Source organism: Bradysia coprophila, unplaced genomic scaffold (genome assembly GCF_014529535.1).
Source record: "Bradysia coprophila strain Holo2 unplaced genomic scaffold, BU_Bcop_v1 contig_94, whole genome shotgun sequence".
NCBI classification, from domain to species: domain Eukaryota; kingdom Metazoa; phylum Arthropoda; class Insecta; order Diptera; family Sciaridae; genus Bradysia; species Bradysia coprophila.
The window spans coordinates 1,091,521-1,115,567 of record NW_023504022.1 but is presented as its reverse complement, the minus strand read 5'-3'; the positions used below and the strand labels follow the sequence as shown (position 1 = coordinate 1,115,567).

The following is a 24,047-nucleotide window of genomic DNA, read 5'->3' as shown; positions in this document are numbered from 1 at the left end:
ACTTTTTGTTTCGGAAAGAACACTTTTGCGCTACTTATATGCTCCTTTGAATTAATTTACATCATACTAGAGATACACAGATGTTTTTTGTAAAAACTTCTCAACAACGGCAAAGAATAGTACATTGAATGACAAGGGGCGAAAGTTGATAATTTCGCCCCGCATATGAGGGGCGAAAGTAAAAAAATGCATCCCGCATTTTGAAAAGAGACTTTTGTCTCACTAATCACTTATAAACGCATCACAATTTGGGACGTATAACTTATAAACTTACGACTTATAAACTTTTGACCTATAAACTTATAACTTTTACTTTATAAGTAGTCGACTTATAACCACGTGACTTATAACTTATAAGTGACTAACTTATAACTTATAAATTCGGATTTATATGTCGACTTATAATTATATGTCATTTGCGCAAACTCTCTATTATCAAAAACGTTATAAACATGAGTTTAATCATAATAATAATATTTTCAACTCAGGCAGACATTAAGCAGATGCTTTTACAACTAAATTGCTAGTGCGGGTGTAAGTATTGTCAGTGGGATGTACCGTCGTTCGTTCAGAGCAAAAAGAAAACTGAACTAAACGAGCCGTCAGAACAGTCGGAGCGTTTGCTGCGACTGAGCCCCGTACGAACCCGTACATCTATTGCGCACGTGACCCTAGTGGGTCCGTCGCACTACTCTTACCGTAAGTCTACTGCGCCCGTAAATGTCGGTAAAGTAAAATTCTTATGAAATTTGTACGTCTTAAAAGTTGCGCATAGCGCAATTACGAAGCCCCGTACGATGTTCCGTTCAAACGTACCACAAATTTCAAATTGACCTAAAATTTCCTCAGTCCTATATTAACCTATATTTACCTATAAATAAACAATTTACTGATATATATGCTAGTATATAGCTCAAAATAACTATCTATACCGTTATATAGCTCAAAATAGCTATATATATGTATATATAGATATCCATATTTGGGATCCTTGAAACACCCAACACACTTCCATTGATCAGTGACTTTGTAAGTATCATTTTCACCGATTTATATTGATTTTACAAATATCCAAAATGGCGGCCGACGGCCATTTTGTTAGGAGGTGGAAAGTAGTACAGCTGCTTTACATTCGTTAGTACCTTTAGTACCTTTCAAACAAAAAAAAATTCATGAAATTCGGTCAAAGTTTACTCGAGATATTACTAAAAAACACCACCTTCACTGTACGGCCGAGTGGCCGGATATGAGCTCACTCCAAGGGATCTAGCTCACGCTCCGGTCAACCTAATTTCATAAACTTTTTGTTCCCTGATTGGTACGGTCAATGCCTCTCTAATAAAGCAAAATCCATCATAATCCGTTCAAGTTTGGCCAACCTACAAAAACGGCTTGCCGCCCTGTACCTAGTTCACACCAAGGGGTCTAACTCACGAGTCGGTCATCCAATTTCCATAAACTTTTTTTTTGTCGATCGGTATTGTAAATACCTTTCATTTGACGTATCACTTACAAGTGTAGCCTTTAAATGGCCAGAGAAATCTTTAGCACTTATGGGGCCCCAACTCGGGAGGGGTCGACCCAAAATCGCCTATCTTCGAACTAGCCTCACAATTTCAGCTACCTTTCAGGGAAAAATGTATTTTTTGAAATATGATTTGATTTACTCAAGATATCGACGTCACAGACGGACAGACGGACAGACAAAATTTATATTGCGGATTCGTCATCTATGAACATAGGCAAACACTTTGCCCTTACCGCCTGCTTCGAATTCCATCAATTACACACGGCACCGTAATCCTATAAGCTCCTTCGTACTTCGTACGGGGCTAAAAACCTTCAACATTTTTACATTTTCTTTTGCATTTTATATTTTTACAAACGTAAATCGAGAAACTAAAAACTAAATCAAAAGAAAACACGAGAGACAGGTGGGGAAGGGCAGGGTTGGGCTAGGGGTCAATAGCAGGAAGGGACAAGTTGAAAAACAAATGAAGCGAATTAATGTCTCACTGCCTCTAACTGTATCTGTAAGTCGATAAATACGGATTGAAATGAAAATTCTGGATTGTGATCCTTAGCGAATACAACGGCATCTATTTTCTAAAATGTCTTTCTAGTTTTCCAGCAGAGAGATGAGAAATGATATCACGATCACCACATACTCTCTCTGAGTTGAATTTATGTAAGGCTAGATTTCCACTTACCAAAAAAGTACTCCGTGTGAGAGACAAAATTAATTTTTTTCAATTTTTAGCCCCGTAGGAAGTACAAAGGGGCTTATAGGATTACGATGCCGTGTGTAATTGATGGAATTCGAAGCAGACGGTAAGGGCAAAGTGTTTGCCTATGTTCATAGATGACGAATCTGCAATAAAAATATTGTCTGTCCGTCTGTCTGTCACGTCAATATCTTGAGTAAATCAAATCCGATTTCAAAAAAAAAAAATCCCTGAAAGATAGTCGAAATAGCTAAGCTCGAAGATGGGCATATTCGGGTCGGCCCTTCGTGAGTTAGGGCCACCTAAGTGATTTAAGGTCTTTTGGTGATATTTATGGCAAAATAAACGATGGAAATGTAACACGGCAAATGATAGGTATTGTCAATACCAATCCAGGAAAAAAAAGTTTTTTAAAATCGGGTGAGTGGACCGTGAGTTAGGGCCTTAGAAGTGAAATGCTACTAGGGCCCTATGTGTATTTTACATAGAACTCGAGTAAATTTCATTCGTTTTTCGTAATTTTTGTTTGGTTTGGAAGGTAATCGAAGGCCGAATAGAATGTTGTTGAAAAAAAATGGGTCCTTGGCCTAAGGCCGCTACTAGGGCCCTATATGAATTTCACATATAACTCGAGTAAATTTCATCCGTTTTTCTTAATTTTTGTTTCATTTGGAAGGTAATCAAAGGCCGAATAGAATGTAGTTGAAATTTTTTTTTATATTTGGGTCCTCGGACTGAGGCCGATACTAGACCCTTTGTGTATTTATACTCAAAAAAATAAAATTTTTAGGGCGATTTGAAATTTTTGTTTCATTTGAAGGGAACGTCGTACGGGGCTTCGTAATTGCGCTATGCGCAATTTGTAAGATGTACACATTACATAATAATTTTACTTTAACTACATTAACCGGCGCAATAGGCTTACGGTCAAAGTAGGGTGACAGACGCACTAGGGTCACGTACGCAATAGATATACGGGTTTGTACGGGGCTCAGTTGCTCCGACTGTTCTGATGGCTCGTTTAATTGTTCACTTGACAGCTTTCTCTCTCACGGCCCTCACACGGAATACTTTTTGTTGAGTGGAAACCATACTCATTAATAATTTAAGCTCAAAATCGAGAACGCGTACCCAGTCGGGCTACTATGTGTTTGAGTAGATATATGCATGCGACGAATTAACAGAAGAAAAAAAATATATGTAAAAGCAATGAATGTACATGATTTTAAACATAAAAAAATTATAACGATTGCTTAATGTGTTTCCGTTAAAAAAATCCAAATTGGGTCAAATCAAGATTCTCAAAGTTCCACATTTTTTCTAAAAAAAAAACAATCACACAGACAAAAAACTACATCAAATGGTACGCTAGCATTTATTCATTTCAATTATGCTAATAATTGTTTTTCTGTGCTAAACGATGCCCATTTTAATACAGGCAGGCAGAAATTTGCTAATGGTATTTTTGAAATTGCAGAAATTTATTATCTCTCACTATACTAGGTGGAACGCTATGATGTGTTACACTGATTCTTTAAAAAAAATCTTTATTTGTTTTCGCGAAACAATGGAAAATGAAGATTTTACTGGCGATGACCTAACGGACGATGCTAATGCCCTAAAGTAATCGATAAATCTTCAGCGCATAAATGTATGATTAACGGTCGATGTATGCGATGACTGTTTGTAGATTTGTGTGGTTGCGTCTGTAGTATATGTCTCAATTACGTTTCTAAAATTTTTCGGATCTTGGTTGAATCAAGTTTCCCATTTTTCACAGCTATGCAGAAAATGAGTTATTGACATGAGTCTTAAAACTCATTTCCCGAGTAATAGTCATTTTCTCAACTCAGCTGAAATTTCGTTAGCCTTTGTTGTTAGGAAATTAGGAAATTTCACTATCTCGGGTGACTATCTCCTTAGGGAAAATAGCTACGGAAAATTTCACAATTTTAATGCAAAATCACCTAAACTATAGGCTACAAAGTTATGGTAGGGTCGACTATAGTGAAGTGCTACGTAAAAAGATGGGCAAAATCGGCCAAGTAGTTGCCGTGTGTCAATTTTAGGGTTTTTTGAGACTTTTTCGTATTTATTTCCGGAACTAAGCAACCGCATCGTTCATGGTCGCTGAGTCAGCGAAACGAATTGTCGAATTCGGTTGAATCTAACCCGTGGCCTTCCACCGGCATGTTATATTAACGTTTTTTCCTCTCCTAAAATTTTAATTAATTAATCGAATGAACACAATAAACACGATCAGTTATCTTTTAACGTTTTTAAGCGGTGGTAACGCTCTATTTCCAGTATCAAGCATTAAAAACTTACGAAAACGTCATGTCACTAACGCTCTGTATACGTCATTCTAAGCGAAGTATTGGCGCTAACAATTAAAAAACTTATCTCACATCAAATGTGTAATAAAATCGATGTTTAATAACAGAATTATGATGAACTCTTTCATGACAACGAAATGGCAATGAAATTTTCCAAAAAAAAAAAAAACAAAACATTTAAAGCGCAAAACAATGCGACTTTTCGCAACAACAATTTTAATTACAGCATTAGGTATAGTCATGCAATGTTATGTTACGAACATATACAAACGCAAAGTTATTTGTCGGCGACGGAATTTAACAAAGTTCTTCGCACCGATGATCCTAAAATTGAAATTCCAAGTACACCAAATGCAAATTTTAATTATTTTTTTTGTTTTTCAAAACTATAAATTAAATTGACATTTGACAGCGGAAAAAAGATATTTTGTTTTGAATAAGTATTTTGGTTATTTCAAGTATAGTAGAATGATGTTTAGAAACTAAGAAGAAATGTAATAGAGTGAAAATAGGCCGCAGAGAATGAGGTACTATGAAAAAAATGTGGCGCCTCTACAGGCCAGCCCACTTGTCCCATACTTTGAACGGATATCGACCCTTAGTAAGATGTAAGATGTTGTTATATGAGTGGTTGCGGGATATCACAATTTATAACTTGGCTCCATTGGATGTCATTAATTTTTCGCGGTGTGTTGGCTAGTGTTTGCTACATGCGCCAATAACGATTGGCCAGAATAGTTGTCCAATTATATTTATATTCACGGCGACCTTGGAAAGGTGAGACTCTAGGCTAACTCAGCAATACAAATTTAAAGCAAAAAAAAATGACCCAAGTCCCAAACAAAGAAATATTTGTCCATCTCAAAGTTTTGTCGTACACTCGATTTTAATATTATGTTATTCTTAATCACGGGGCTGCCCTCTAACGGCTTCATACGATACCTAGTTACAGGGTTGGTGTGTATTTTTTGTTTGGAAGTGGATATTCTCGATACTCAAAACTAAGATTTGATTAATTATAAATACAATTTGTGATGGTATCGGCGTTTGCATTGCATAGTCCAGAAAAATGTCATGAAAAAACACGCTAACACTTACATTTGGATGTTTAGTGCCGCTGACTGTGTGGAAACTTTTAACTCGTCAAAAAATGTACAAATGTTTAAGGACGTAATATTCAATTTTTGTCCTGAATGTCCATTCTGAACATAATCATCATAAATCCACCTTGACATGGCTCTACAGAATCTTAAATATTAGTTTAAAGGAGTCATAAGCCTTGATAATGGTCGTATATAGACCGAAATGTTGCCAATAAAAATTGAAATTTGGTGTTTCCTTTAAAACACATCATTCCGTAAAGTAGTTATCTTAAATATATTAAAAGCTCTACAAATATTGTTCAGTTCTGAGCAATGTTTCTGAAGACAAGGTCACTAATTCAATCTGCTTAATGTGTTTTAAAGCGCCAAAGTGTCTGTTAAATCTACTCAAGTTTGTCAATTAAAGAAGATAAATATGTGAACTAAAACCAATATTTCCGCCTAATTCGAAACAATTATAATCAAGTTAAGCGAACGATTCACAACATAAAAAATATCACAAGAACACTGTATATAATTTGAACAGGTCTCTCTAAATAAAAATAAAATCCCAGGTTTATTGGGCATGAAACTTTTAAAATCGCTCAAAGTGTTTGCCTGTTTCTTTACAATCGTTTGGTTGGTTGGTTTTATGATAATTTGATGACTAAAATAAAGTTAAGAAAATAAAAAGAACTTACGTCGATTATCATCCATTGGTCGAACACCAGGACCCATGGAACCATGATTACCGCCAGTTCCGGTTACATCACCAGGTTTACCTGAAACATTTATAACAGTATTGCGTATTTTTTTGCAAACGAGATAGGATTTACTGTAAGATAGTTCTTTTGATTTAAGGTCCGGTATACACATTCGCACTAAAGAGGTAATATGTCCGACGTTTTTCCTTGTAGAAACAAAAAAATGTGCCGGAACTATTTTCCCGCCTTTGCAAAAACGGTTGGGTTATTGGTGGAAAAAATACTTTTTCGGGTCTCGGTTCTTAATCAAGAAAAAGGTTCGGTTCTTTTTGTTAAAAAAAGTGGTTCGATGTTCAAAATTTCACTGTCGCGTCGCAGGAAATTGTTTCAAGAATTTGAACTGTTTTTATTAAAATTGAATCAGCTACCATCATGGTGGTGCCCTAATACTAACGCTGATGAAATCCGAAGAAGATACTTTAATTTCGATTGTAACTAATTCATTGGCATTACAAAAAAAATGAAGGGTGCATTTTGCGTAAAAAGCTCCGTGGCTGGACTAAACCGGCCAGAGTTTCAATTGGTTTTTTGTTGAAGGTTTACTTAAAATTAAAATTCTATGACGTACGTTTACTGTGTCATTTATGTGGCAGTGCCATTGGAAATTTTTGATTATCTTCTTTTATTCAATTGCAGGGATCGCAAAATATCTGGGGTTACTTATCAGGCAACATCGGCAAAATCTATCTTTAGAATCTCTGGTGCTTTCATGCACGACGTTTTATGAGATTATATAGATAACTATCAGATATTATCTCACCATTGCGAATATTTCACTCAGTGCGCAGTGTATATCGGCCCTTAAAACGTACAATTAATGTGTGAGTTGAATAAAACAACGATACAAAATTATGTAGACGTAGATAGAGATAATGATGGCATCGATGAATACTATACTATATGCTGTTTTCATTGAAAAAATAAAAATTTCTGTTCACAGAACACACATAGAATGGTTATATTCATCAGATTTAATTCGAAAATTACAAAACGTGACATTGAATCTTATCTCATCTCGCACAAATTGTCTGGCATTTTAATATTTGAACACACGTATAGTAAAATGACTTAAAAAATTAAAACAATTGATTTAGTTTTACCCATCGATGTAATATAGGGTAGATTGGTACACACGAAGAACGTTTGTGCCGAAAGAATGTAAGAATGTATGTGTAACGTAACTTACGCTCTGAGAAAGCGTGCGGAAGAAAGCCATATAAATTCAAAATCTTAATGTCCCCTTCCTTTTTGAATATCCCTTTTAATGTCCCTTCGCTTTGTTTTGTGTTGTGATTAAAATTTTTTGTCGTTGTGTGTGATATATTTCCAAATTTTTGTTCTTCGTGTGTACCAATCTACCATATATTATATCGATGGTTTTACCACATAATGTATCACTCGATATGCGAAATTTTTCCTGTTGTAATTGTAATTGTAATGTGTAACGAACATATTGCTGCACTGACTGTTTGAATTTGCAGAGTAATAACTATAACTTGGTATGCTCAATATGTCGGAAGAAGTTGTCAAAGCAAACGGGCCTTTACTGATGAACTTGCAAAACTTTTAGTTGAATCATATCAATAGTTATTTACGTATCGATTGAGGAGGCCGAAAGAGTTACGTATTAAGTTTTATATGCTGCCTACTGGGGACAAAAGTTGAAAAATGTAAGCCCAAGGGCCGAAAGTGACAGAAAAATATAAGGCAAAGGGGCGAAAGCAATTTTTTGAATTTTTTCGGTAAAATTTTTGCTATTATTTTTGCTAGTCGAGCTTGCAAGAAGGACAGACGAACGTTGGACCAAAAAGATCATGAACTGGCGACCATATAAAAGACGAGCTATAGGTAGACCACCAGAGAGATGGACAAACGGAATTAAGAACAGGTACAAACTGGTAGCAAATGGCAATGGATCGTACGAAATGGAAAGAAGTTGGAGAGGCCGTCATCTAGCAGTGGATAGAAACAGACTGAAAAAGAAGAGCTGTAAGCGTCACCCCCACCTATATCAGATCTTTTGTAAGTGGATAACAGGACTTGCGTCAAACCTCCACTGTAAGTGGTTTTGGTCGATAGTAGTACGATTCTGTCAAATGCATGAGCAAAGCAAATACCTATTTGGTTATGCGTTTGTCAACTAGATTGTTGCTGAAAATTACGAATATTTTCAACTTGTAGTATTTAGATAAAGTAAAACTATTTAAAAATTGGCTCTGGTAAAAAAAATGCATTTACTTATCATTGACATGACTATTGCTATTATATGCTTCCTACTGCGGGAAAGTGACAGATATGTAAACCCATAAGGCGAAAGCTTGGCTTTCACCCCTTTGGCTTACATTTTTCTGTCACTTTCGGCCCTTGGGCTTACATTTTTCAACTTTTCAACTTAATACGTAACTCTTTCGGCCTCCTCATTCGATACGTAAATAACTATTCTTCATACAAATTTCTACAAATTTTCAAGTTTTAAAATTTAATATCTCGGCCAAATCTTAACTTTATGTGGCGTGTGATAGCTCCTTGAACTCGTATGGACACCCAGATTACGAATAAAATATGTGGGGAGTAGTAGTGTGGAAAAGTAAAAAAAAAGTCGTGCATATATGTTCCTCAGTCCTACTGAAATTTTTTTCTTCAACTTTTTTAGTGTGAACGGACTTGTGTCACGGCCCTTCACTAACGTAGGGCCATGATATGACCATGTGTAGTAGGATTCTGTGTTATTTACGGGTTGATGTGGTTTTGCTTGCAAATTATGAATATTTTCACTAGGAGTAGATAATCATGCCCGCACGTCAGTAAGCGGGCGTGACGCAAGTCATCTACTACAAAATTTTCCAAAAAAATAGTATTTTTCGTTACGAGTGATATAAACTGAACTCAAAATAAGATTTCATTATTCGGTGTGGTTTAAGAGTTTCTTGTTCTACACAACCCACAGCGCTTTCAAAGCTAATAATACAATAAGTATGTCCTGCTGCCCTCTCATTCAATTTAGTGGAAGCTATCAATTTCATTTGACACAATACATACACAGTTTTCGTTGAATAATTGCTGTACCGACTACATAAATACCGAACGATTTAAATGCAAAGTGATACAAGTCAGGTTCTGTTTTTAATTGATCAATTAGTTTTGGTCTCTTAAACCACACCGAATATGAAAACTTATTTTGAGTTCAGTTTAGTCAGGTAGCTTATTGCGTAAGAATAAATAAAAAAAATCATATTCCTTCGCGAGTTGCGAACTACGTTTTTTGCGCTTGAAAACTGAAATGAGACGAAACCACAACAAAATTAACAAAGAAATCACTCTACAGCCATTTCAACAACAAAGCATGCACACTAGATCGCGTCCGAAAAAGTATAGATGAAAATCCATTTTCGGACAGAGAGAATGTCCGAGTAGTACTTTCTTGGCCGCAAATCCCTCTCTCTGAGAAGTAAAGAAAAATTGAACTTTTCGATCATAGTTTGCGTCTCGAAATCCGTCGAATTTTAGTTTTCAAGCGCAAAATGGTTATTTGGATCACAAGGGACGAAAGTAAAAAAATTCAACCGTGTGCGAAGTTTGCAGCCCGTGGCCACAATCGCACAGGTTGAATTTTTTTACGTCGTGCCATGTGATCCATACAACTTTTCATTACAATAACTACGAAAATTGTAATTTGAGCTTCCTAAACACGTTCCAACTGATGAAATTTACCGAAATAAGTTAAAATATGCCGGGGTCCAGGGGGCGGCAGCCCCCTGGTAAAAGAAAAAATATTAAATTAATGGCGACGTTCTTTTCTATCACAACAATCACAGCGATCACAACGACACCAGACGGAACACATGTTGTTGCTGTCATTTACTTTCGCATCCTCGTTTGAGAGCCGAAAGTACTTTCGCTCCTCTGTTGTTGCTGTCATTTACTTTCGCATCTTCGTTTGGGTGGCGAAAGTACTTTCGCACCTCTTGTGATGTCGTGGCTTACTGAGAGTTGAATTTTTAAACTTTCGCATCTCATTCGGTAAGCGGAAATGACTATTTCATCACACGAACTACGAAAATTGTAATTTTCGGTTCCCAAACGGGAAGCGAAAGTAAAAAAATGCAAGTTATGTATCGAAATCGGTTAATACATAATGCGAAAGTCTATGTATATAATGCGAAAGTCGATGTACATAATGCGAAAGTCAAATCTTGTCAAGATGTTTACTTTGATCAATATTGAACAAACCGTGCGCCAGTGCTCTGATTAATGTTAGCATACAAAGTTGATGACGAATAATTCAAAGGATATTGTTGTTGTTTTTACGTCTGATTGTTGTGATGGTTGATAATATTATTATTTTCTTATACCAGGGGGCTGCCGCCCCCTGGACCCCCGCAAATGTCAGCATATTTTGGTTTAATTCATCATACGATAACGCATTTCTTCGAGTTTATGTGCCTCAATTACAATTTTCGTAGTTCTCGTGATAAAAAGTTATGTGGATCACACGGGACGATGTAAAGAAATTCAACCTGTGCGATTGCGGCCCTTGCCTTCGGCGCGGGCAGCAACTCTCGCACACGGTTGAATTTCTTTACTTTCGTCCCTTGTGATCCAAATAACTATTTCGTAGTTAGTGTAATGAAAAAAAATTAAGGGACTAAGGAACATATTAACAACAACTTTCTGACTTCCACCCCTTGGCTCCAATGACTCCCAAACCTGGATACAGAAGAAAATTTAAAAAAAAATTGCGTCACAATCTTAAATTTTTTGTGCCAATTTTTTGTTGATAAAACTTTTGCGTACATGCGCCGATTGCGACATCAGTTATTTTGTAGGTAGACACAAGGACTTGCGTCACTTTCACCCTCAGGGTTTTTTGACTGATACTTATTTATCTATTTATCTAAGGTAGGTATGAAGGTATTTTTTCGCACTAGATGTCGATTGCCGACCTGAGGCGAAGCTGAGGTCGACAAGACGTCGTGTGCACATCAAAGACATAAACAGTTTAGATGCGTCAACGTTAGTCTTACAAACATTCTTTGTTAAAAATGTTGATGAAGAACCACGGCCTAAGACTATACACCTTGGCCCACTATACCTTCGAAATCTGTAGATAACTAAATAATTGTGCGAATCAACAGACTTGTTCAATTTACTTGTTACGTGGGAGATATCGTGTTAGTTTCTGTTAAGATTTCTAACGATTTCCAAGCAAGGTTTTGTTTTTTCATCATACGAACTACGAAAATTGTAATTTTCGGTTCCCAAACGGGAAGCGAAAGTAAAAAAATGCAAGTTATGTATCGAAATCGGTTAATACATAATACGAAAGTCTATGTACATAATGCGAAAGTCAATTCTTGTCAAGATGTTTACTTTGATCAATATTGAACAAACCGTGCGCCAGTGCTCTGATTAATGTTAACATACAAAGTTGATGACGAATAATTCAAAGGATATTGTTGTTGTTTTTACGTCTGATTGTTGTGATGGTTGATAATATTAATATTTTCTTATACCAGGGGGCTGCCGCCCCCTGGACCCCCGCAAATGTCAGCATATTTTGGTTTAGTTCATCATACGATAACGCATTTCTTCGAGTTTCCTTGCCTTCGGCGCGGGCAGCAACTCTCGCACACGGTTGAATTTCTTTACTTTCGTCCCGTGTGATCCACATAACTTTTTATCACGAGAACTACGAAAATTGTAATTGAGGCACATAAACTCGAAGAAATGCGTTATCGTATACATTTACACCAAAGTGAATTTGAAAAGGCTTCAACCTGCACCCAACACGGCCGCGCTGAGAGTACATCAATACTGGACTATGAGTTTGTTCCAAGGCCATTTCGAATTGTCAAATTTCATTCATAGCGGCAAATATAACATCAACTTTTAAGTTGACGAAAGTTTGAACAAAGAAATAGCAAAGAAAATTTGTTTACGTTGAGGTTAAGTTTGCCGCTATGGATGATATCGTCAGTAGGTCGATGTTCGTGTTTACAGTTCCTTGGAACAAATCTATTGAATTTTGTAGTTCTTACATTTATTTTGCTTTACGTAAAAGACTACAAAATCTTAATGAAAATAAATTGAGCATTGTGGCCAGTTTAGATTGGCCATTCATTATTTATGATTTTGCGGTGATGCCATAATGACAATGTGAATGATAATGATCTTGAAGCGAACTACGAAACAATGTAAGATGCAATTAATACTCACGCTTTGGTAAATAGTCATCAGGATTAAAATAGGTTTCGATCGGTTCCTTAGCAACATGATAATTACCTTCCGCTTTGTCATTATTTCCATAACCATAATTTTGAGTACTACTTGGCTTGTACAATGAATTCGGCATTGATTCGTACCCGCCAGTGAGTGGCTTATCGCGATCCATGTATTCATTTGGCTTGTTCATCGGTCGATTGCTATATCCGTTCGGAGTACGATCTCTGTCACCGTAGCCCATCGGATTCGTTCCATTTGGTTCGTATTCGAAGTGTGTTTGGCCGTTGCGATCTCGGTCATTCCCATAATGCATCGGTCGATCGCGATTTGATTGTGTAGGTATAGGATTGTAGCTATGATCAGGCAAATAAAAATTGTCATCATTCTTATCGGGTGGTCGATTCGATGGATCTGGTTTGATGTGCTGGTAATAATTCTCTCCGGGACCGTAGTAGTCAGTCAATATGGTCGGGATGTTTTGGGCATAGATGTTGGGAAACCGACCGTAGTCGTTCGGCTGTGGATAATTGTTTTCGTACAACATCGGATATGAGTATGTGGGATAAATGTCGTGATGGAAATTGAAATGATCATGGTTTGTTGTCGGGTAGCTGGGACTGTTATATGTTTCGCTAGAATGAGTCGGTAGAGATGTTGAATAAGTGTCTTCATGTGGATGTACTGCATAGGTGGGTCTTCCATATTTATCGTTTGTGGGATACGTATTCGGAGTTCCATAAGTACTTTCGGTAGGATATTTACTTGTAGGAAATCGATCTTTATTTGGATATCGTTCAGTCGATGGGTAGATATCTTCTGGCGGATAATGTTGATTGGTTGTCTCACCATATCCAGAATATATGGGCCGTTCTGAACCATTTTGATTCTGTGTACCCGTTGGGGGAACACTAGATTCGTCCGGCGTTGTGGAAGTGGAACCGTCAGGAATTTTATGGTTGGATGTGGAAAAATTAGGTGTAGTGGGTCGGTCGTTGTTCGGTCGATTTGGTGGAAACGTTGATGCGATCTGTATGTTTGGGCCGAAGCCTGAAAGTCGATCAATGAAATTTGAGATTTCAAATTTATTTGAATTAATAGTACCTCCTGGTAGGGGAGGGCTGGATGTTGTATCATAGTTGCCACAATTCTCTTTTCTTTGGTAGATATCAAAATCAGGATCATATAGAGTCCCAGATGGACGTCGGCCAGTCGATAAATCAATTTTATTTGATGACAACTGACAAGTACCATTACCTTTAACGCTTTTCCCGATGAAATGAAAGCAAAAAAAAAACATTGTGAAAACTAACTCTTTCCGTTTACAAATCAGTCAAACTTAAGCCACTTAAGCCACTCAATCTAACTACAGTATCGTACCATTCTTTAAAAAAATGGTTCTTGAAAAACATCGATAAGTTTTTTATGCATTGTAAGATAGGGAGGTACAGTGCGTTTTAAGAGCGTTTTTTTCTCTGGTATATACAATGTGGGTGTGTGTGTTGTTATCAATGCGTGCCCTAACAATGACGTACATTTTGTAAATACAAAATATTTACCAACATGGCGCCGATTCTCGTCAATTTAAAAATTCATAACATGACAGTTGTGACCTTAAAGCTACGAGTGGTCCATTCGATTCGTAACCTTTTAGGTGACAACTGTCAAGTTACGAGTTCATCAATTCACGAGAATCGGAGCTGAGAGTCACGCTCTTACTGCCGTAATTTGCATTAGGACCTTTGTGAAAAATTAAAATTTTCTCGTATGTAAATTACGGCTGTTCAGATCACTTTATTAAGAAGACATCCACTCTACCAGAGGCACCGAGTTCTGTGCGGCGTAAGGGTCAGATGCCCCATACGACTTCCGGTCGCATTTTGTTTACCAAAATTTTGCCTCATACGAGCTGATAAAAGTCGGCTCCTCTGCCCTCTACGACCATAAAAATATTTGTTTTGACTACTGATTCATTGTTTGTGAGCACACATGCAGCGCTACACGTACTTATTGACGCCGTTGATGTATCCGTTTGCTTGACAGTTTGTTTAAACAATAAAAACTCCGCCTCTTTTCTATTGCATGCAGAAATTATCACTTAAACGGAAAGCTAAGCGGCGTAGGTACGAGGAAGCTTGTAACATAAGAGATTCAAACGATATGAAGACGAAAAACCTGGAATTGTATATCTTGGTAACACTAGTTTTAAAATTGTGGAATGAAGTTTAAACGATTTGTTTACCAGTTTACCAGCTTAGGTTTTTTTTTTAACGAATGTAGATTAAGCCTGGTATGCCTTTATTACATACGTGGAAGTACGGGTTTTTCTTCAAAAGTAAGTCTATCGAAAGTCTTTTGTAATACAACATTATTAACAGTTAAATATCTCGATGTTTTTCATTCTAAAATGACACAATTTATGAATGGAATAATAATGTCGTTTTATTCGAATACTGTATTCAGGCAATCTTCGAACACACTTCAAGCATGCATGGTACCCTAAATCAAAGGGTACTGAAACTAGACAGTGTATCATACAACTAAAAAACACTGTAAAAATAATTTTATACAAAATGGTACTATATTTGGCAGGTGTTGAAAAAGGCAGAAGAACCGCAAAACTGGTTAAACGACATCGCTCACAGGATACGTAGTCTGTAGTCTGTAATACTCTCTCACTTAATTGCATAAAAAATAAACTGAGCTCAATTTAATTTTTCACATTGATAATGGTATCGTTTTCAAACATGAATGGTGTAAGAATTCACTTAAAATTGGAATGTGGAACGAAAAAGCAAACAAAATTTAAACAAATATACCTAATACCCAAGGAATATGTTTGGCACTTGTCTCCTTCAGCTATGCATAATTTCTCACAAATTTGTTTTTTATTTGTGTCGGTTGTGCGAAATGTTCGGTCGAATGGAATCATGGCTTCCAAGACAATTCTTTCAAAACAATCTGTGTGAGTAAAGATACAAAAAATTTCTATTTTTGGTTTTTCTTATTTTATTTATCAATCAAGTAATACAAGGAAGGAAAAAATAAAGTTTTATTGTGCAAATGCTATTTAAGAATACAGTGGGTGCGATCTACCAAACGGAAAAGTACAATTATCTAGTTGATTGTGCAAACTTTCGCTTTTGCGTATTCTAATGATTTCACTTTAATGTTCTTATATAACCATTATTGTTTGAGTAAATAATAAAATACTAGCTATTTAAACAACAGTAAATCAAATATCAGCTACATCAAGAAAATCGAAGAAGAGATAAGATTCATTCTCGAGCTACTCTTACTGACTAGTAGGAGTAGTTTAATAAATATTATGCACGTATGACAAAGCGGTCGAGGCTTGCAAGACGGCTTGTCATACGTGCATATTCTTTTTTATGCAATTCCGGGACGGAATCGAACTGTTTCTTGCCTGTTTTTAATAACGTAATGAAGAAGATTATTGCACGTAGTTTTAGAGTGCGAAAAAAAATTTATCGCGCTAGTGCGATATTAGAAACTCATCTAATGTATTTAGACTGAACACATTAATTCATTTTTCTTCAGCCAGCAATCGTGAACAGGTTTATTAACGACAGCACATTTTATCTACACTATATGGGACGTTCATTTAAATACACAACAAAACCTCTCTCACATAAGCCACTGTTCGCAGTCCTGAGAGACTTTAGTGCAATGCAAATGTTAACAGCAACTAAGTCAGTTAACATCTGCCACGTCTCAACAGGCAGTGGCAAAAATATTCCCAATGTATGGAGACCAGTCTTCACTTTATGCACGGACATGTTAAGCGAATCATAAAAAAAATGGAACAAATTCTTACATAGAAAATTTTCATACAAAATACAATTTCATTTTTTTCATGATTCGCTTAACATATCCGTGTATAAAGTAAAGACTAGTCTCCTTACATTGGAAATATTTTTGCCACTGCCTGTTGAGACGTGGCAGGTGTCAACTGACTTAGTTGCTGCTAACATTTGCATTGCACTAAAGTTTCTCAGGATTGCAACAGTGGCCAGGCAATATGGTGTCTGTGTGATAATGTATGTTTCCGTGTTTTAGCATAGAAACAGTTCATTCCGTCCCGAAATTGCATAAACCGTTGTATGCAACACGAATCGTATGCTGGTATATTATCACACACGCACACGATGTCGACTTCGCCTCGGGTTGACAATCGACATCTAGTGCGATAATATACCTTCATACGATTCTTGTTGCATGAATAACTATTATCGCATAAGCGAAAACTAGGCAACAAGATATGCGAATGACACTTTGACAATTTACAGAAGCAATACCCTCCCTAGCAACCAAACTACAATTATTAAGGTGGTAGATACGTTTATGAATCACTGCTACTTTGTTCGCTCGTGTTGTTGTTGTTGTTGTGTTTAAGTCATATTAAAAATCAGCGTTTCTCAAACTTAATTTCCCCCCTAAGTCGAATTTTTGAGAGAGTTTGGATGCTAGAGAGAGTATTGACAGAAGTATAATGTTTGTTTATATATCCTAGGTGAATAATTTTTTCGGGGAATCACACCGCGTATGCGATAAAACATCTTTGCGACACCTTTTGAAATACCAAATAAATTCACTTAAAATGAAGCTAAGTTTAATTTTTTCGCAATTCCGGTCCATAATCATCACCTTTCCATGTATCCATTTAATGTCGTTTTGAAGGTATTTATTTCACTGTATTCCCGGACACAGCGCAATATGAACTTTTTTTCGCACGCAGTGCGTTATCAACTTTTTTTTCGCACGCTAAAGAACCTATTACCTTCAACGAAGGCTAAATTTTTACAAATAAAAATCTTGCATTGACCAGAAATCGAACCCCCGACACCAAAAGGTTTTTGAGCACAAAGCAGCGACTATAGCCATTCGGCTATAGAGTCACACAATTATACCGAACGTATTGTTGAAGCGTATATACTAAGCATTGACTACTCGAATTCATTCAACGCGTCTCTTTACATCACATTGCAATGTGTATTATAATGCAGCCTTCTTGATCGTTCAAATGAATTTCTGTATACACAAGAATTTTGGAACAAAATGTAGGACATGTTTTGCATTGGAAAGGTGATTATGGCCCGAAATTGCGAAAAACGTTGTATCTACCACGGTAGGTATGCCGCTATTTTTTCGCACACGACGTCTTGTCGACCTCGGCTTCGCCTCGGGTCGACAATCGACATCTAGTGCGAAAAAATACCTTCATACCTACCTTGGTAGATAAATAACTATTTTGTTGATCGAGTAGTTTCGTTTTTAGACCCGTACGAAGTACTGGGGTCTTATAGGTTTACGCATACGTTTGTAACACGTCGAATTGGACTCCCTGAGTAAGGGGAAACCTATTGTGGTTGTCTAGAGATGCCAAATCCGCGAAAAAAAAATGTCCGTCTGTCCGCCTGTCTGTCTGTCCGTCTGTCTGCACGATAACTTGAGTAAAACACATCCGATTTTGAAAATTCTTTTTTTTTTCCGTTTGGAAATGTCAAAATACAGGCTAAGTTCGAAGATGAGTGATTTTGGATCGACCCCTCCCGAGCTGTGGCCCAATAAGTGCTTTACGGTTTTTCGGAGATATCTCCGGACATTTAAACGTTAAACTTGTAAGTGATACGTCAAATAAAAGGTATTTACAATACCGATCGACAAAAAAAAAGTTTATGGAAAGCGGATGACCGACTCGTGAGTTAGACCCCTTGGTGTGGAACAGGCACAGGGCGGCAAGCAGTTTTTGCTTGTAGGTCGGCCACATTTGAACATATTTCGTCTGTTTTAGCTTTATTAGATAGGTATTGACCGTACCAATCGGGGAAAAAAAAGTTTGTGAAATTATGTTCTCCGGAGCGTGAGCTAGGTCTCTTGGAGTGAGCTCTTATCTGGCTACTTGGCTGTACAGTGAACGTGGAGTATTTTGTCAATATCTCGAGTAAATTTTGACCGAATTTCATGATTTTTTTTTGTTTGAAAGGTATTAACAAATGTAAAGCGTCGGTACTATTTCCGGTCTCCTAACAAAATGGCTGCCGGCGGCCATATTGGATTTTATTAAAAGTGATATAAAGTGGGAAAAATGATGCTTAGAGAGTTTCTGTTAACATGGAAATAATGTGTTAAGTGTGAGGGGTTTCAGGGATTCCATATATGGACATCTATATATACCTATATACAGCTATATTGAGCTATATACAGGCATATAGAGCTATATAATAGCATATTCCTCTGTGAAATGTTTATTTACAGTGAAATATAGGTAAATATAGCGGTATATAGCTGTTTAAATAGGAATTTATGAAAGTTGACTTCGTACGGGGCTGTCTATATTGCCTCCGGCAATTTATTTGTATATGATAACAAGGCAAAGAGTGGATAATGTAAGTGATTTTAAAGGGAGAATAGTTTTTCAGCAGAGAAGAAAATGAAGTAAGAGAAATGAAGAGTTCCACATTAAAGGCTTTTGATACGAATAGGTGTTTCGTACGGGTCGGCGTTAGCTATGTTTTTTTTCGAAATGCTTCATGGAGACTATTCGCAGGAACTGTAAATAGTGTTTCATGGAGACTATTCGCAGAACGTTTTTCTTATAAACGGAGAAATTCGAGTTCAAAATTTTGTTTATTTAACGTACTTATAGTTGTTCTTTTCTTCACTTAGAATTTCCTCTTAAAAGTTCAGTTAAATAAACTTAGGTACAACTTAGATGAATATTTGAGAATTTTTCTGTCGAACACATTAAAAAATGGGACCAGTTACTCCAAATAGTCTCCATGAAGCACTATTTGCAGAAACTAGGCATCACCTTCTGTGTGGGTCAGGTACCTTTAATGACTGATTTTCCGAATAGTTATTTGTAATAGGAATAAAAATATCATAAAATCTAATTGTCTGCTGAATGACGCTGAAAAAAGGCAAATTTCTGGCTTTGAATAAAAATGAAACTCGTCAGAATTATGGCTCTCACTTTGCTCTGGCCGCAAAATCTTTAAAATTTTCTATTTAAGATTACTTTTCTGTTATAGCCTATGTTCGAACTTAACCTCAGGAATTTAATTCATCGTCGAATAAAAACAAGTTGAGTCAAGTTATCGTCTTATCAAGGAATGAACAAAACGTGACGAACATTTTCATGTATTTAAAAGGTTCTTAAACAGTGGTCACAAGTCCTACTATTTGTTCGACATGCTGCCTGTCTAATGGCACGGATTCGTTGTTGATGTGATGAATGCATTTAGCATTCGATGTTAACCAATATAATGATGATCGGTTCATCTTTTGGTTTAACAAATTCAACAAATATAGATACATTGCACTTCGTATCTATAGAAGAATCAAACCACTGTCGTCACATACATGTATGTATGAAAGTTTGAAAAAACAGATAAGAAACCTTACAAATATAATAAAAACACTTCAAATGGTCGGTAAGAAAGACTATACTGGATCTCAAATCATGATAAACTCATAATCGATCACTTTAATTTAAATTTACTTTATTTGAAAGAGTTCTTCAGTTTTACAACGATACCTCACACAACACCATTCGAGTATTATATAGGTGGGCGGAGAAAAATCCTACAACTGAAAATTTTTGAGTTTTAGTACATTGGATCATTTCCATCTACATGAAAAATTCAATTTATGATACTTTCACCTTTATAAAACCTTTACCATAATAAAGTTTAAAAAAATTAAAAATTTAACAAACTTCAAGGGGGATTTTCATAGCAAATTGAAAACTTCAACAATTCAAAATTATGTAAAAAAAATCGGTAAAGTCGGAAAGGTTAGGAATATTAAAACAGTAAACAGAAATAGTTGCGTATACAACTATTGTATGCTTGCTAAGATGACCGAAAGTAAAGCTGTCAATTCGCGGGGCGAAAGCTTTCGCTTTCGCCCCTTGAATTGACATTTCTCTACTTTCGGTCCTCTTAGCAAGCATACAAAACTTAATACGTAACTCTTTCGGCCTACTCATTGAGTAGTACTCAATCGATACGTAAATAACTATTCATGCTGAGGGCATAATTTGCGAGAAAAATTCCGTAATTTATGCCCAAGGCATGAAAAATAATAGTACCAGTACTAGTCGTATAAGGGTTCGTACTGTATTTTAAAATCTGTGGTAATTTTCTTTTCAGAGTAGGCAGATGAGAGATTCGGTGTTAATCAAAGGCCAAGTCGGTGTGCCAGTGTGCCATGCAAATTATATAAATTAGGTGAATAGAAATGGATTTAATTTGAAAATATTTAAACAAACACGAATGATTAACTCACCATTTTTGGACGAAATTAATTGATTGTCAATTTGGATTCCAGTTGCTGTATGTGTGGCAGTAGCACAGAAAGTTATGGCTAACCAAACTAGTTTCATCTTCATTTTATTTTTAATGTTTTCTTTTATTGTTGATTACACATTTAATTTTAATTAATCGTCATCGAGTCATTTGATTTTTTTTTCTGATAATACGACTTACAAGCATTACGGTAAAAAAACAGCGATTTTTTCGGTAGATTCAGAAACACGTTTGTTGGATTAAAAAATAGGAATTTTTTTGCACAAAAAACACTAAGTTTGTTTATAGAATTATTCTTTTAAAAACCAGAATTATTATTTTGATATGTTCGCATTATAAATCATCAGTATTTCAAGCAGTTCCTTTAAATAAAATCCATCGACTAACGGTTGCTGTTTATCGATCAACGTAAAATTGTTTATTTGGTTTTTACCTCACAACTGATCATAATGATACACATTAAACTTGACTCTCTGGCAAAAACTGACGGTACGAAACAAAATTTAAAGATTAGGTGGATGGCCAAGACCGCGACCGTTAACTTTGACTGTCGTTTTTTGTTGTTCTTCGTTTCGTCTTAAAGTTTTTTTTTGTAACATCAAGCAATTACTTGCAAAAAATACGCTGTTTTTCGCGGTTGATGATTATCAGTTTTTTTTATTCACACATTACCAAGCAATACATACATATTTTCTTATTTGACGGGCTTGTGTAGACAAAAAAAAACTCGCAAAATGTTTATTAGGTAACGTCAGATTTTTCGACGCTAAATGCTAAGATGGTAACTCTAACGCTCATCCAGCATTAAATGCAAATGTATGACAGTGGAACTGTCAACACAAAATAATTAAATTTTGGCTCGACTGATTTTGATCAAACAGAATTCCAGAATTTAAGAGCTACGGTGAAGTAATATAGTTTTAAATCAGATTTATATTTGCCGAGAGACAAGACTTTGGAAAAACTTGTTTGTACATATGCATCACTTCATGATTTGAAAGTTTTATCGCTCAGCAAATACAAGTCCAATGGAAAAACTAATTACTCGACCGTAGTCCTGAGAACTGGTATTCTGTTTGATGAAAGTCCGTCGAGTCAAAATTTAATTATTCTTTAGTTGACAGTTCCACTGTCATTCATTTGCATTTAACGTTCGATGAGCGTTAGCGTTACCGTCTTTGCATTTGACGTCTAAAAATCTGACGTTACCTATTATGTAAAGTAAAATACCGTCTTTCGTACACATTCCTTCGTCGACTTTGACGAGAATTTTTTGTGATCAAATCAGAGATCATAACCTGTTCTTTTAGATCTTAGAATAACGCTGCTACTTAAATTCTGCAACGAATTAGGCTGTGATGGCTAATGAATGTTCTGATATAACTATTGTGACGTGAAATTCTCATAAACTAGTTTCCGCGAGAGCACGATGCACGAACCACGATAATTTACTCTAACTATAGTGTTGTAGCCTAAAACTTATGATTATTCGACACGTTATTATTGGATGGTGGCATTTCTTCCTTTTTTCTATTTTTTCGATAATTCGGTTCCGAGTTCGGTTGTTGGATAGGAATTTTCAAACCAATCATTTTGTTTGTTGTACATGAGAAAATAAGAAGTATACTAATTAGATTGAAGTGTATGGTGGTCCAAAATAGTTATTTGCGTATCTGTTTTGGACAATTAATTTAGCAGAGAGAAACCAGGCACGAGCCTCCATTTTTTGAATGTAAAATAATGGACACAAAATTTTTTTTCAATGAAATTTTACCTACCCCGCGAAACATTTCCTCAATAAATATTCAATAAATCACAGTGACGTTTTGTAACCAAAAACGTAGCAAATAATAGTCACTTCGTGGAATCGACCAATTTTCGGTTCAAACTTCACCGTAATCGTAATTTTAGTGTGTGGCATTTAGCGTTAAAAAAATCTGACGTTCTCTATTTTCATGTGGGGCTGAAAATGAGGGAGTTTTGAGATTTTTCTCTGGTTTTGGACCCCTTACATGAAAAATTTGTTAAGTATCTCACTTCGTTCGGGCTACAACTCGCGAAATTGCCTAAAAACAATCATCTAAAACAGATACACAAATAACTATTATTTCTTGTTACACTTTTGAATGGACACGGCGGATGTTAATGAACCACGCTTTAACAGCTTTGTAACAATAAATTGTTTGTGTATTTTTTCTCTCGTCTATTAATATTTCGTGATATTGCTATAGTAAATTTTGAATCGGAAATTTTTACTATAATGTTATCCGTAACCTTTCATTTGCATTAATTATAATTATTTAACACCATCTGGGTTCAGATGTAAAAAAAAGGTAGCGCGGTTTATGTGATTTAAATTTATTTAATTTTTAATTGAAAGTTGAACTGTGGATATAGATCTCTGTGAGTACACGCGGTAATAAGCACACTTTTCCATTGATATAAAATTAATTCACACACACAGGCAAGTACGAAAGTAGTCATTATAGTGTAATTAGTCTTTTCTGGGAGCTTTAGGTGAACAGCCTAGAGATATGATACTGTTATTGGCTTAGGCCAACGCTATGTACAGTTAGAATTTTAAATGAAAGGAAGACAAGATGATTTTATGTTGTCAAGTGATATTTTCGGTTACCGTTACCACACGCAAGTGCTGAGCACATTATTGTTATAAAAAATCACTTCAACGCAGTTTAAGTTACGTTTTCAACTCAAAGAACTTATATACTGATAGAAGGATGTAATGATATCGAATGAGAAGATCAACATTCCGATACATTTTTGACATTGCGCGACGTAGATCGCAGGCAACCTACGATAGTCGAAACAGACTGCATATACCGATTTATATTATATTGTTCAATGATAAAAATGTCTCGAGCTGTTTTATTCGATTTCCTCCTTCTATCAGAAATACTGATTCAGTATATAATTTCTTTTCATGCTTCGAGGCCGAAAATGAGGACAATTTTTCAAATTTTCTCGGGTTTCCGGCCCTCTGCATGAAAACTTACAAGTGCACCTGTTTGGGACGGTTGATTTAGGGCACTTTCGCTTGTAAGCCTCACTTCGTTCGACCTATAATCCG

General features: G+C 36.0%; 1 protein-coding gene and 1 long non-coding RNA gene across 2 annotated transcripts in view; one reads left to right on the top strand and one right to left on the bottom strand.

The window, feature by feature from the left end:
• Positions 1–22,905, top strand: part of LOC119084820 — a 33,274-nt gene extending 10,369 nt beyond the window's left edge. The window contains exons 3-4 of the long non-coding RNA XR_005089151.1: positions 211–456; positions 22,885–22,905. This is a non-coding gene — a long non-coding RNA (uncharacterized LOC119084820). The remainder of the gene's footprint in view (positions 1–210; positions 457–22,884) is intronic.
• The window catches only part of LOC119084803, a 39,035-nt gene that overhangs the window by 12,605 nt on the left and 2,383 nt on the right, over positions 1–24,047 (bottom strand). The window contains exons 2-6 of the mRNA XM_037194872.1: positions 20,940–21,442; positions 15,446–15,587; positions 13,731–13,891; positions 12,624–13,676; positions 6,345–6,425 (exon numbers count right to left, since the gene is read on the bottom strand). Coding sequence (XP_037050767.1) covers positions 6,345–6,425; positions 12,624–13,676; positions 13,731–13,891; positions 15,446–15,587; positions 20,940–21,042 — 1,540 coding nt within the window. The 5' untranslated portion in view covers positions 21,043–21,442. The remainder of the gene's footprint in view (positions 1–6,344; positions 6,426–12,623; positions 13,677–13,730; positions 13,892–15,445; positions 15,588–20,939; positions 21,443–24,047) is intronic.